This window comes from Falco punctatus, assembly GCF_963210335.1.
Source record: "Falco punctatus genome assembly, chromosome: 2".
Classification (NCBI taxonomy): domain Eukaryota; kingdom Metazoa; phylum Chordata; class Aves; order Falconiformes; family Falconidae; genus Falco; species Falco punctatus.
In genome coordinates, this window is record NC_137581.1 from 74,119,857 (window position 1) to 74,134,290 (window position 14,434).

Genomic DNA, 14,434 nt, shown 5'->3' on the forward strand with positions numbered 1-14,434 from the left:
TTCTGAGGCATATTGACAGTATCTGTCAGTATGAAAAGAGCAGTGTTATGAGTGAATCAAATGTGATCTGGCTTGGTTATTGTCCCCTTGTTTAGCTTTTCAGATTTCACAATCAGACACTGGAAAAGAAGGAAGAAGGATTGCCAGGAGCAAAAAGCAATAATAATGGAAACTCAGCACAGCATTCTGCCACTGATTCCCCTGACCTCCCCGATCTGTGTGTTGGGAAGCAAGGCTGAGCCACAGGCATTGCTGCTGAAACATGAAATTGATGCTACGGTCACACTTATGCCAGATCTACCAAAATATCTCCGGTCTTTCTGGATTAGATGAAACATAAGTGGGGAGGGCAGGCTGAACCTACAGAGGGGATCTTGTCTGATTAAAAGCTCTTCAGAAATTCCTAATTCTACAATTGTAATAATGCATTTTAACTTGTTTTGAAAAATGTCTTTGGGATGTCAACAGATGCACTAGTGCTGAATCTTGTTGAATTCTTCCCTTTGTCAAAAGAGAAATATACTACTGAGGAAGGTTCCCAGTATTAACCTGTTGCTCTTCTCTGCTTCAGAAATTGATGAAGAGAGAGGCCGACAGCTCCTGCATTTCACTTCATAAATTGCTAAGAAAAATTTTGGATTTAAAAAGTGTACATAAAAACATGAGATGCTTTGATGATTGTAACATCTGTAACATGTAATATTGTGGAGGAAATACTTAATTTTCAAGTGTTAATTTGAATCACATTCAGATATTTTCCCCTAAACAGTTAATGGAAAAAAAGTAGAAAAAACTCACAGTCTTTTAGATTTGCACTTATTTTTAGCTATTGAAACTTGTAAGTATGTGAAAACATCTCATGGGTGCCTATATAAAAACTGAAATAATTACTAATGCATCTGACAGCATAGTACTACTATTTAAAACATATATCTTGCTAGTGAGCATAGTACAATGTGTCTTTGCAACTTAAATCTAATTTTTGTGTTTTATAGGCCACAGAACAATATGGTTCAACCAGACAGTTCATAAACAAGTACTCTACAGATGCTAATTCCTCCTTGGTGAAAGGAAAAAGCAGAAATTTTGCCATTTAGGTTTAGTGTAAAATAACAGTGAGCACAGTGCACTGAGATACATTAGTAGAAAGGGCCCATCTGCATTGCATCCTCCTAATCTGTGATAACAAGACCCATTATCTGCCACAGGGATGAGTTAGGGAGAGCGAAACTGTATCTGTATATTGTCATATTCTACTGCTTTAAACAGAATACAACAATTAGGCCTGCAGAGAACCAGCCACAGGAAGTGATGATTAATTCCAGTTAACTGAAATGCCCCTGCATCAGCACATGTATTACTTCCAATGTTATGTACCCTTTCCAAGGTAGACAATTTGTCACACCCACGCACTTCACTGACACACAGCATTCAGTTAGATGAAAAAATGTGACAATTGCCTAGAGCTAATGAAAGGAAATTGAACAATTTGTGCAGCTATTTCTTACCATGGGAAATAAAATTATATATTCCAGGTTCGTTCTTCTGTTCCTACTCACTTCATGGATTAAGTTTGCTTTGTGGAAAGGATCTATTTAGAGTCTGAAAACAACATTGTAATGGCTCTTCAACAGTTATGCAATCTCTTCATCTGGGAGATTCTTCTCTGCTGCTGCCTCCACCTCCGAATACCATTCATAAACTGTTCTACTCCACAGTGAATAATTTTGGTTTTCCTCAGTGTGTGAGAGAATAAAAAGATGTTCCCTGTTCAGTGACAACAGAAAACAGAAATAAGCACAGGCTGCCACATACTCTAACTGTTTCTAAAAAGATATCTACTAGGAGTATTTCTGGATATTACATCGTAGAAAAGATTTAGATGTGCACAGGAGATCAATCATTCTCCAAAAGATACAGCTAAGTTTTAAACTGAAAAGAGGTTTTGTTCTTCTTTTCTGTGTTTTTGGGAGGAAGGAAGATGGAAGGAAAGCAAATGGAATCATACTGGGTTGTTGTTTTATTTTATGTAAACACTTCTGTAACATCTTGCATGCATTACCACAAATGACCATTATGGTCAAGAAAATGTTGCATTTCAGGAAGAGCAGAAGAAGCATACAGATAAGACCATGCGTAGTTAGGAGAATTGCATCCTTTTCCAAGAAAGGAAGAATGGTCTGTATTCTGGCATGAATACAAAACCAGTATCTGCTGTTGATAGCCTATTTTAATTGTGTTTATGACTAGCTGTAATTTACGCATGTAAATAACAAGCGCTCCCTCTAGTGAACTTTTGTGGGATTCAGTGTTTTAACTACGAAGGTACAGATGAGAAAGTTTACGCGCAGAAGTGGTATTGACTATTAGGCTATCTGTTGAAGCCAGAAAAAAGAAGCTTTTAGACATGCTAGAAGGTCGGTAGTGCAACGTATTTGCCAGAGCTGGGGAGGGACAATGTCTTACAGTAAAAACCAGATTTACATACCCTGTTGCACTTGGATACTGTCCCTTACTGACGTTTAGTTTGCCAGCTCATCGATCCTCTTCCTGGTAACTGTGATACCCTTGCTTTGCTGACCTTCACTTCAGACTCTGAAACCTGAAGAGACACATTTAATTTACTCATTTAGATATCTCACTACAGTGAAAAAAACAGTAATAAAACCGCAACATCTGCCCAAGGACTGCATTTGAGCAGAGACACTGTTTACCTTTGCTGCAGTGCAGTACTGATGCTTGATTACATCTTTTTAAAGTTATGTACATTATCACTACTTTTTCTTGTCCAGATGTTTTACAATATTATTAAATGTAATGCTTGTAATGGTTCTGAACATATCAGCAAAAAAAGTATATGAAAGCTGTCATGGTGTGGCTGATGTCACAGCATGGGTAACCTCAATTCTGGCATTTCGTAACTTTTCAGAGCATTGATTTACTCTCTTAGTTTTAAATACAGAATATTTACTTCTGGCACAGTCTCAGGGGGTGGGGCTGTCATTACGCACAGGTTTCAAAATCTTTGCCATACGCAGCATCTCACCTAACTGCTACTGAAACCCTCTGCAACATAAATAGTTGTGCTTTACGCACTCCCAAGTGTGGGTTTGTAGGAGGTGTGATATGTACTATGTAGGGGCTCTCAGACTACAAAGCGCAAACTATTTGAAACTGTTGTATGGTAGCAGTAGACCCCGATTCTGCCTTTACACTAGTACTTAATTAAACCATAAAAGAAACAGAGTAGGACCAGCAGTTACCAGCATCTGCCATGTGAAATAGCATCTCTGCACAACAGCTGTGGTCTTGCTGCAGCTGCTGGATTGATGGTGACCTCCTGCACTGAGTGTTTTCATTGATGCTTCAAAGCTATTATTTCCACACTGTGCTTAGCACCAGCCTGCTGCTGAAGGTTACTGCAGTCCCAGTTTCTGAAGTGGTGAGAGTTTATGCAAGGTGGGACCTGGTGCCCTATTAAAACACTGGAGCAGGGTGTCGTGGTTTAACCCCGGCTGGCAACCAAGCCCCAGCAGCCGCTCGCTCACTCCCCCTCACCCAGAGGGATGGGGAGGAGAATCAGAAAGGAATTTAAAGCTCAAGGGTTGAGATAAGAACAATTCAACAGGTAAAGCAAAAGCCCCGCACACAAGCAAAGCAAAGCAAGGAATTCGTTCACTGCTTCCCATGGGCAGGCAGGTGCTCAGCCATCCCCAGGGAAGCCAGGTTACGTCACGTGTAACAGTTACCCAGAAAGGCAAATGCCATAATGCTGGATGTCCCCCCCTTCCTGCTTCTTCTCCCAGCTTATATATTCAGCATGACATCATATGGCTAGTTTGAGTCACCTGTCCTTGCCATGTCCCCTCCTCTCCAGTCCTCTCACTGGCAGGGCCCAAGAAACCGAAAAGCCCTTGATTTAATATAAATATCACCCAGCAACAACTAAAAACATCAGTGTGCTGTCAACATTGTTCTCATACCAAATCTCAAACACAGCACATCACTAGCTACTAAGAAGAAAATTAACTCTGTCCCAGCTGAAATGAGGACACAGGGGCAGGAAAGTTCTGCAGTGGGTGAATCGCTGGATGAGGGCAGGAGGTTGGCAGCAGCGGCAGGAACAACTTGTGGGCTAGGGATGAGGAGCAGGAACTTGAGAGAGGTAGTCAGGGGCATGCAACTGCAGCCCCAGTGTTGACACTGGCGTTCTCTGAGCATGTGGGAGCACATATCTGGAGGGTGGTGGCCGTGGAATGGAGGCAGGCCTTCTCCTGTGCATATGTGGCCGCTTCTGCAACCTCCACTTGCGGTAAACCCAAGTATGAGGAACATGCCAATGGTAAAGCTGCAGCAAGAAGCTCTGATGTGTTATCTGAAAAACAGTATAAGGTCATTTAAGAACTGTACTTGAGGATCTGCTGGCCTACAAAATACTTCGTGTCATTTGTATGGTGGGCAAAGCAAACATAAAAAGCAAATGAGCACAAAATGGACAACTGTCCCCTGGGCTCACTACTGCCACTTAAACCCCTTTATTTCACTGCTCTAAACTGAGGACCAGTGCAGGATGAGAGCACATTCATGTGCTTTGGTGTGCCTTAAATATTTATTGATGAACGATTATGTGAAGAAACATCAATACTTTCCATATTTTTATTTCAGAGAAGAAACGGAAATATTTTCCTATTCAGATGCCAGTTGACTAAACAGTTCCTGGATATTAAGGACACCAAGATATCGTTGAAAAAGACTCAGGCCTCTGAATTCACGTGTCTGCATGCAGATAGCTACTTGCAAACTAGAAGCAGGACTCAGCTTCTCGCCTGTAAGGGCTTCTCAGCAAGGGCTGAGTCCATCGAGATGCTCTGGGGTATTGGAGATGCCAGCTAAGGTGCAGTAGGCTCAGCCCAGGGCTTGAGAAGACCCACATGACCTCAGAGCAGCAGCTGAAAGCCAAGCAGCACCCAGACCCCACGGCCCCCCAGGTGACACCGAGGGCTCAATTCACGGTCTGCCTGCCGTGCCTGCTGCCATGTGGGATGCCCTCGAGTACCCGGCACAACCTCCAGCCGACACTGCAGTCAGGTTTTCTCTAGGTCCTGCGGCGCACTCTCCAGACCCATGTACGGAGCCTGGGTATCTTCCAGCATCTCAAATCGCGCTCCTCACGTTTATGCAACTAAATTGCGTCTTGTCGATTCGTGCCTTTCTTTCATCAACACAGAGTTCGGGTTTGTCTCCCAGAAAAGCACAAATCATTGGAAATGCGTGGTCAGCAGCACGCAGGAGGCTTCCCTGCCCGTGGCTGGCGACCTCAGCCGGCTCGGCTCGGCTCCGCCCGGCCCGGCCCGGCCCAGCGGCTGCGGGCGGCCCCCCCTGCCCCCGCGCCCCGGCTGTGAGAAGGGAGCGGGTGACAAGCGCCCCCCGGGACACGGTCCCGCTCACACACCGCGGCTGCGTGCGCGCCGTACCGCGTTGGGAGGCGGGAAGCGAGACACAAGCCCCGCGCTCCCGCGGAAGGCAGCCGTCACTCCCGCACGTCCGCCTCCAGCCCCCGCCCGCGGCCCCGCCCGGCCGCCAGGCGTCGCCATCACGCCGCTGCCATAGAGAGGGCTGCCGTGGCGAGCGCGCCCGCCCCCTGGCCGGCCGGGGAGCGCTGCGCCACACGGAAGCGGAAGCGGCCCCGGCGGCGCGCGGAGGGGCAGGGGCAGGCACGGGCCGGGGGTGGCGGCACACGCGAGGCCGGCGGTGGGCGCCTGTGGGGGCGGCGCGGCGCGGCCCGGCCCGCCGGCTGCGGGTGAGGCGGGCGGCGGGAGGGGCCCGGCGGGGCGCCTCTGGGCTCTGGCGGCCGGGGAGCGCAACGGGCAGCCGGCGGCGGAGGGTGCGGGTGGCCCGGGCCGGCCGTTGGGGTCGGGGCCTTCCCCGCTGGGCCCCCCCCGACGTCTCGCCGCGCTGTCCGGGCTCCTCCCGCCGAGGCAGCGGGCGGGCTGAGCGGCCCCGCTGTCGCCGGTGTGACTCACGGCACTCCCTGCCTTGTGCCGGTGAGGCTGCTCGGAGGAGGGCGGTGGGGCTTCCGCCTTTTAAATAAAAGGGCCTTTTCCTCTCGTTGCAGAGACCTCCCAAGCCTTCCTGCTGGAGAACGCGGGACCCGCCTTGGCGCTAGCCTGCTGATCTTTACTTAAGTGAACTTCAAAGCAGCGTGACATCGCTCCGCCAGTCTCCTCATTCCTGAGAAAGGGTAGCTGCTTTCTGAGCCATCACATACCAACTTCATGTATTCCTAAGATTGTCATCAGCTTCTTGCGTTTTTTTTCTGAGGCCTTACTGAGGTTTAATTACTTACAGGCTCTAGTGGTTGTAAAGTAGTTTTAAGATGTTTGTACTTTTCAATTTTAACTCTCTAATTGACTCCTGTATTAAGAGACATTGTTTTAACTTGGGAATGGTTAAATGGCCAAAGAATTCAATTGTTTATGGATAAGGGCTGTTTTATTTGACTACTGTTGGCCTGCAACTTAAACTTGCATCTTTTATGTTTTTTTATCCTATGCTTTTTCTGTGTTATGGCTGCTGCAACAATAGTTCATGATACATCAGAAGCTGTAGAGCTCTGTGCTCCGTGTGGGTTGTACCTTAAACCCATTACAAAAATGACCATCAGTGTGGCACTTCCTCAGCTGAAACAACCAGGAAAATCCATTTCAAACTGGGAAGTGATGGAAAGACTGAAAGGGATGGTGCAAACTCATCAGTTTTCCACCCTGCGGATCTCTAAAAGCACGATGGATTTCATCCGGTTTGAAGGAGAGGTTGAAAACAAAAGTTTGGTCAAATCTTTTCTGGCATGCCTCGATGGCAAAACGATAAAGCTGAGTGGCTTCTCTGACATTTTAAAAGTCCGTGCTGCGGAATATAAGATTGACTTTCCTACCAGACATGACTGGGACTCGTTTTTCCGTGATGCAAAAGATATGAATGAAACTTTGCCAGGGGAAAGACCAGATACTATTCACTTAGAGGGCTTACCCTGTAAGTGGTTTGCAGCAAAGGACTCTGGCTCCGAAAAGCCAAGTGAAGAAGTGCTTATAAAAGTGTTCAAGAAATTTGGAGAAATACGTAATGTGGACATACCTATGCTGGACCCTTACAGAGAGGAAATGACTGGCAGAAATTTTCACACTTTTAGTTTTGGAGGCCATTTAAATTTTGAAGCTTACGTTCAGTATCGAGAGTACGCAGGTTTCATTAAGGCCATGAATGCCCTGCGAGGGATGAAGTTGATGTATAAAGGTGATGATGGCAAAGCAGTGGCTTGCAATATAAAGGTGAGAAACTGCAGACTTCTTTATGAGTATCCATGTGAAAAAACAAGTACAACTAAATGTTATTTCCCTAGTGCTTAAGACCTGCATCTGCTGTAGTGTGATAACAGGTGACTTCAACAACACTAAAGTGGTTTTATGGAACAGCCGTAATAGAACTTGTAAAGGTGAATGATGGAAGAAAAATGTATTGTTAGACTACATGAAGAGAGTGAGTGGGGTTTTGCGCTTTCTTACCCCTCCCCCCCCCCTCCTTTTCCCCAACAGGACAGCTCTAGAAATTAGAACCACTTGATGGAAGAACCAAGCATACAGACATGACCTGCTAAACAGTTTTTAGAAAGTAATATAATATAAATCTTGTAACTTTCACTTAAAATTCTAATTTTGAACAAGTTCAGACATTTCACCAGAAGGCTAGCTTTAAAATGTATTGTTCTCTCTTGTGTTCACTACAAATAGAAATTTTTGGGGAGCGCTTCACAGCATCTGTATTTGGTCCCTGCATTGATAATGGGTTCTACCAGGCAAGCATCAGAACTGTGAAGCTTACATACACGTAGCCTGTATGGTCTGAGGAATACACAGTTAATCTAGTGTACTTCACATTCAGAAAGGCCCCACAAAATTTTAAATGGTAATGTTAATCTGTAGCAGTTTCCTGTGAATGCAGTATGATTAATCAATAATATTTACATACTGAGTTTGTCAGATACTTTGTAACCTCATTGTCTTAGGAAATACAATCATGACAGGAGAGAACAAGACAGTCTGTTCAGATGTAGTATCTATGAAAGCAGGGCCTGAAGAAAACTTGGCCTGATAATGTTTGGAGTGGTCTGTGCATTTAACTGTCAGTTGAGGGAGATGTTTATGGATGTATTTCACTATGCTCAATAGTCATTCATTGAATCAGAAAGTGTCTTTTAGGAAAAGGCTTGAGTATTCCTTTGTGTGATACGGGAACATGCAAATATTTATTCAAAGTTGTAGTTTAGTCAGTGTAAGTAAAATACTGTAATTTTTTATTTTCATATCAATGTTCGCTAGTTGGAGCATATAAACTGTACCTTGACCCTCAGGGTTTTCAAGGGGATGTGAAATTCAAACTGTTGCTTACATGCAGGGGATCAGGGTTCCCAAATTTAGTTTGGCTGTGTAAGAGGAAGCACACTTCCCTGGCAGCTGCCCTGGTGATTTGATAGGAAAGAGAGAGGGCTGTGTTTTCAACAGTGCTGGCAGGACAGAATTGTTTCACACAAGGTCACAACACCTTGTCTGTTTCTACCTGTCTGTCTTTTCAGCCTGTTAGTGAAACATCATTTTATATAGAGCCTGGGTAAATTAAACTCCAAAGTATGTGCTCCTTGTTCTCTGCCCCGTGGTTCATGATGATGGGCCTGCAGGAATGTATATGACAGACCCTTGCCTACACACAGGTGGTATCTAGAATGGGAGATTAGGATGCCAGAGCTTTGGTGTCTGCTGATGTCCTGTTCCAGTACACAGCTGGACATGGCCAAGGTATGCTCCTATGTCCTGGAAGCTCAGTGTTTCCCAGGTCTCTGCTCAGATGTGTGTGTCTTGTGCTCCTGGTCTCAAACTTTGAGCTTCAGTTCACTGTAGCTCAATTTGGGGATCTCAGTGTTAGAATTTCTGGGGAGGCGCTTGCTTAAACCAGGTGCTGAACGTTGTAGAACTGTTTCTTCTGCTGAACTTAGGGATCCCAGTTCTAGACAGAAAGGGAGGCCTTTATTAAGGCCTGTTTCTACCTCGTGCCGTACAGTCCCTAGTAGTATACATGAGCTGAAAGAGTTCTAGATGTTCCTGTTCTGACAGGTTAAAAACATTGGACAGCCAGGGTGTAAACCACACTAGGGTTTACTTTTGGATATCAGACACACCTGATTGTGCTAGTGTGCAGGCATTTAGTTCCCAGTTACCTGGTTATAGTGCTCTGATGCTTGCTCTGGGCACATGGAGAAGATACCTTTGTTTTGAAAAAGTTTTTATATTTCTGATTGTATTTACACTGTGGTTTGGATGCCTTTGTGCTAGGTTAAAATTGCTGGGGATTGTGTAGGCTGTTGGGGACCATTTTTTTTTTTTCTTCATCTATTTAGAACTGTTTTCAATTGTATCCTGTAAAGGTTTCTTTTGACTCAACAAAACACCTCAGTGATGCATCGATTAAGAAGCGTCAGCTTGAGAGGCAAAAGCTTCAAGAGCTTGAAAAACAGAGAGAAGAACAAAAACGTAAAGAGAAAGAAGCTGAGGAAAAACAAAAAGAGGAAGAAAGGTACTGCTTACTGCTCAGTTATATTTTTTGACAATCAGGCACAACAAAACTGTAGTTACTTCTTCATATCGGCATCAATGGATAGAAAATAACTACAAGTTTCCTTTCAGAGTTCTAATCCTGTAGCTAAAGTGAAGCACTGAAAACTGATTGAGAATATTGCCGTCCTTTTGAGGAAAATAGGGTTCAGGGATTATGAGATTTGGAGGAGTGTTTTGCACCTTTGTTTTTTTCCTCCTTGAACTGTAACTGCAAGAGCTGGGAACTTAATGATGTGTAGTCATTCTGATGGAAAAATATGCACTGTAGATGGAGAATAGAAAATAGCGTGCTAGTTCTACTACTAAGTAACTTTGCTATTATAAAGCTTATTTGTTCTTAACATCAGTATTTTCCCAGGAAAGAGATGGGATACAAACATGTCTTAACAGTGACATTTTAAGAAAACATATAGGGGTACAAATGTCATAAGACAGCTATTCAGAGGTTGTATGATGTCCATTTGCCTTGATGTGTATAAATTCTTATTGCTTAATGTTTAGATTTTAAACAGTTTCTAAAACTGTAAGGTTATTTAGATTATCACCAATGGTTATGTTCAGTTCAAAATACTAAATCTGCAAAATACTAAATTTCATAAAAATTGTGCCATAGACACCTGACCTCAGAAACCCTTGGCCTTTTTATACAAGTTAGCACTTTGTCCTAATGACTGAAATAAAACCCACAAACCTCTGCAACCCTCTTGGTAATTTTCTTCTAACTATGATGATTCGCTGCCCGATGCATTGTTATTGTCTCTGGTCAAATTGTTTTTTTTTGTTGTAGCCATGGTTTATGTTTGGATTCCAACTTGTTTTTAAATATTGACAGACTGATGATTGTTTGCTGTCACAACTGGTGGTTAAAATGCTCACTGTTTTCTACTTCTGTTTTTCACTAATCAGCAAACTTACTTAGAAACAAATCTACTCCAAGTACAAAATATGTTTTTACATAGAGTAGGAGTCTAAAATTGTACCTGCTCTAGGTAAGATTGAAATATTTATCTCTTTTTAGGAAGCAGAGAGAGCTTGAAGAATATGAGAGAGAGAAAAAGAGAGAAGAAAAGTTGCGCAAGAGAGAACAGAAACAGAAAGATCGTGAAGTTCGACGAAACAAAAAGCAGCTTGAGAAGCTTCAAGCTGAAGAACAGAAAAAACTTCAAGAGAAGATAAAGTTAGAAGAAAGGAAGCTCCTGTTAGCTCAGAGAAATCTTCAGTCCATTAGACTAATTGCAGAACTGCTAAGCAGGGCAAAGGTAACTTCATTATTTATTTCAGAAGCTAATGAAGAACCCAGCAGAACAAAGCCTTTTACTGATTAGAGAGGGGGTGGGGAGCACTGTTCATTAAACAGCAGGTTTATTACCTCTCAGATGTTATTCCTTAGATCAAAAATTCAAAAAAGTGCAATGAAACAGTATTTCTCCCTAGATAAAATATGCATATACAAGTAAATGGAAGAGTAAAATAGAACCTGTAGTTCTGAATAGCATATTTCACTTTTAAACTAATTGGCAGGCTTGCTCTTAAGTCCAGTGAAAAAATGTGTAAGCATGATAAAGTGAACTAAATGCAGAGAATAAGATGCAAGACTCCTTATTTCTAATTCCAGTTTTGATGCTGTTTCCTGTCTGGCTTTCAGCAGTTCTGTTAGCTATTCTTTGCAGTTTCAGAGAATGAGCTTTCGTTATTTGAGGTTTGAAAATGTGCAGAATGATTTTTCTGTAGGAAAAGTACTGTCAGTTAAGGTTTTGAATGTTAGATCCTGTCTCTCTAACAGTATTCCTATTTTTCAATGGAACAGGATGCATTTTCTTAAGACTAGGATAAAGTCCTGTTAGGGTGTAATGTAATATATGTTAAGAATTTTCTACAGAAATGAAAAACTGTGTGGCAGAGCACAGGGTTTATTTATCCTTCATGCCAGTGTGCCTCAGGAGTGTTTTTTAACTCATACAGTGCTATGTGGTCAGTTATATGCTAGGAGAAGGGAGAAATACTTCTTGCAGGTTTTGCAACTTTGTAGCTGTGAGATAGGTTGTCTGACAAAATAGTGCAGTGTGTTTCTTTCACTCCCAGAGTTTTGAGGTCTATACTAAGGCACTTGTATGGGTCAGAATAACAAAAAAAAAAAAAAAAAAATGAACCTTCTTTTTCAGTATGAGTTTCTAAACTGGTTGACAAAATGAAAATCAGTTTCTACATAATATGTGTGTGTTTAATTATTTGCTGGTTTTTACATACTCATTGTGAAGTCATCTATGACCACAGAATGCAGTCAACTAAGAGAAATCCATGTTTTAAATTTTAAAACTGAATTCTCATACTTCAGATTTCACAGGTTGTTCTAGCTTGTGTGCTACTCTCGTCATATTAAGGAGCCATAAAGACCAAGCCTTGTTTTTGCCTTGTGAAGATAACTGGAAGAAATTAACACTGAAAAGAGTTTGTGGACTGATACTAATGTTTCACCTTACAACAGTTGCGTGTTAGTGGGTTTTTTTGTTTGGTTGATTTTGGTTTTTTTCCCTTTATGAGGGAAACCACCATTTTATTTTGGGATGGTTAAGTTTTGTTTGCTAGATTTTATTTTCTTTCCATGTTGCTGCTTTTGTGTTACAGTATCACTTGGAAGCATGAGCAGATCTACAGATATTTTTTTGTTTACTCTTACCTTCCCTTTGACTATCTTTCAGACAGTAAAACTTCTGGAGCAAGCACATAATGAAGAAAAGATTTGCCTTCAGCAGCTAGAGGAGAGACGAAGGCTCCAGGAGGCTGAGCTCAAACGTGTGGAAGAGGAAAGAGAGAGAGCACTGGGGTTGCAGAGAAAAGAAAAGGAACTGAGGGAGAAACTACTGAACAATCTTCTGAGCAAGAAAATGGATGCAGTTAATCAAAACAAAGAAGAAACTGAAGCATCTCAGTCTGACGTGCTGAAAACCCCTAGTGGTGTTCCACACACTGTGTCATCCAGCTGCATCACTTCTACCTCAGGACAGACTGTTACAGACAAACTGGCTTCCGGCTCTCAAAGAGAAGTAGCACCCCCCGAGAGTGTAAGTAATCAATGCAAGTACTTGAATGGCAACGTTCATGACAAAGGTCATGTCAAAGAAGGTCAGAAACTTCATACCACAAACTCTGAGAGGTGTTCTGAGAAAAGTTCAGGGGTACTTTCATGTGTTCCCGCCAATAACCAGCAGCAGAAGAGCCTCTCTAGCTATGACCAGAATAACTGCAGGAAGGACTCACACTGTGAGCAGGGCAAACGTAGCACGGAGCCAAGGAGAAGAAAGAGCCGTTCATGTAGCAGCATAAACACTGATGACAGTAAGGGTAAACGAGAGAGGAGCAGACACAGGAGAGATGTGAGTTATCAGGATGAAAAGCGCAGGAAAGAAAGGAGGTATTATAGACACTCTAGCAGAAGTTACAGTCCTCGACGAAGCCATAGTCCTCGTCGAAGCCATAGTCCTCGTCGAAGAAGTGTAAGCCCCAGACGTTCACGTTACAGAAGAACTCGCAGTAGCGAACGTAAACGAGATAGAAGAGAAAGAAGTCATAGTCACAGAAGTGTGAGCAGGAGACGAAGACACCGGAGGAGATCACTGAATAAGCAAAGGAGTACTTGGAGTGGGTAGTGGCGACCCTGGCTCCTTGGAAAGGCTGTGGTTGGACAAAAGGGCCAGGAAGTTGTACATGAGACCTCATCGGTGTTGACTGCTATAGAAAACGCATTCGTTTCAACCAATGCTTAACTTGTATCTAGTCTCAAACCAAGAAAATAGATGCCTGATTTTTTTGCTGATTCTTCATGCATTGTTGTCTCTCTCTAGTTTTTTATCACAGTGTAGGTATAACCACCTGTGCTTGTGCTCGAGTTCCTACAGTGCTAAAAGCCAACCTGTTTCCTTGATTTTCAGTTTTCTAAACCTTGATTTTAGTCAATTTAGTTTTTATCTCTGTATCACCTAATTTGGCTTGAGAAGTACATGTGTGCCAGTTATAGGAACTCCAGACATGACAAGCCATTACATACAGATTTGATTTAAGATGCTTTCTGGTGCATTCAATGAAATCACATTTAACAAAGTAGTGTTTTGCTGATTGAGATGGATAGCAGGACTTTCATTTAATTCTTAAAACTCACTATAAAGATACGCAAGATATCTTTTAAACTGCTGTGATTCCTTCATATGTCTGTATGATGCCAAGCTTTGTGGCCCAAATTATTCTGGCATGTAATACCATTTGTATAGTAATACTTTCCATGTAAGAGAGGCACACTGATGTAGGAAGTAAGAAACAGTGGTAAAATGTTGAAAAGTTGTTCTGTTATTTTGTTGATATATTTGGCTTTGTAATTACTTCAGGTGACATAGAGCCACTTGAAGCATTTTTTCAGGTATATACAGAGCTAGCCATTGTCTTTTGAAAAAGGGGCCTTCTTGCTAAATTATTTTTACTTGTGTTGGAAAGCAAGGCTGCAGTGTCTCTTGTTAAATCCATTTAAGAATACTTTTGCTTCTAAAATGCAGCTCAGGAATATTAAAAGCTATAATACTACAGTGGAAGAGTTTATTTTGCTTTTTTATGGTGAAATTAAAAGAGAACTGTTTCCAGTGAACTGAAGTTGCTGTTTTCTGCAGATTTTAATATACTGACATATGAAGTGTTGTATGAGAATCCATTTTTAAAAAAAAAAAATATTGCTTGACACATTTGAATGATGAAGTTCAGCCACTCTTCTTGATGGTCCTGTT

General features: G+C 42.5%; 1 protein-coding gene across 4 annotated transcripts; it reads left to right on the top strand.

Moving 5' to 3' along the window:
• Window positions 1-5,638: 5,638 nt before the first annotated feature.
• Window positions 5,639-14,298, top strand: AKAP17A (A-kinase anchoring protein 17A). 4 transcript variants are annotated; one of them, XM_080375321.1, is made up of 6 exons: window positions 5,640-5,800; window positions 6,116-6,241; window positions 6,586-7,328; window positions 9,476-9,624; window positions 10,684-10,924; window positions 12,365-14,298. In XM_080375321.1, exons 3-6 carry the CDS (start codon window positions 6,654-6,656, stop codon window positions 13,310-13,312), a joined length of 2,013 nt encoding a protein of 670 aa, XP_080231447.1. In that variant the 5' UTR covers window positions 5,640-5,800; window positions 6,116-6,241; window positions 6,586-6,653; the 3' UTR covers window positions 13,313-14,298. The 4 variants fall into 4 exon arrangements, with proteins under 4 accessions (XP_080231445.1, XP_080231447.1, XP_080231446.1 ...); XM_080375319.1 differs by having other exon boundaries at window positions 5,639-5,800; window positions 6,116-7,328; XM_080375320.1 differs by having other exon boundaries at window positions 5,684-5,751; window positions 6,116-7,328.
• The last annotated feature ends 136 nt before the right edge of the window (window positions 14,299-14,434 follow it).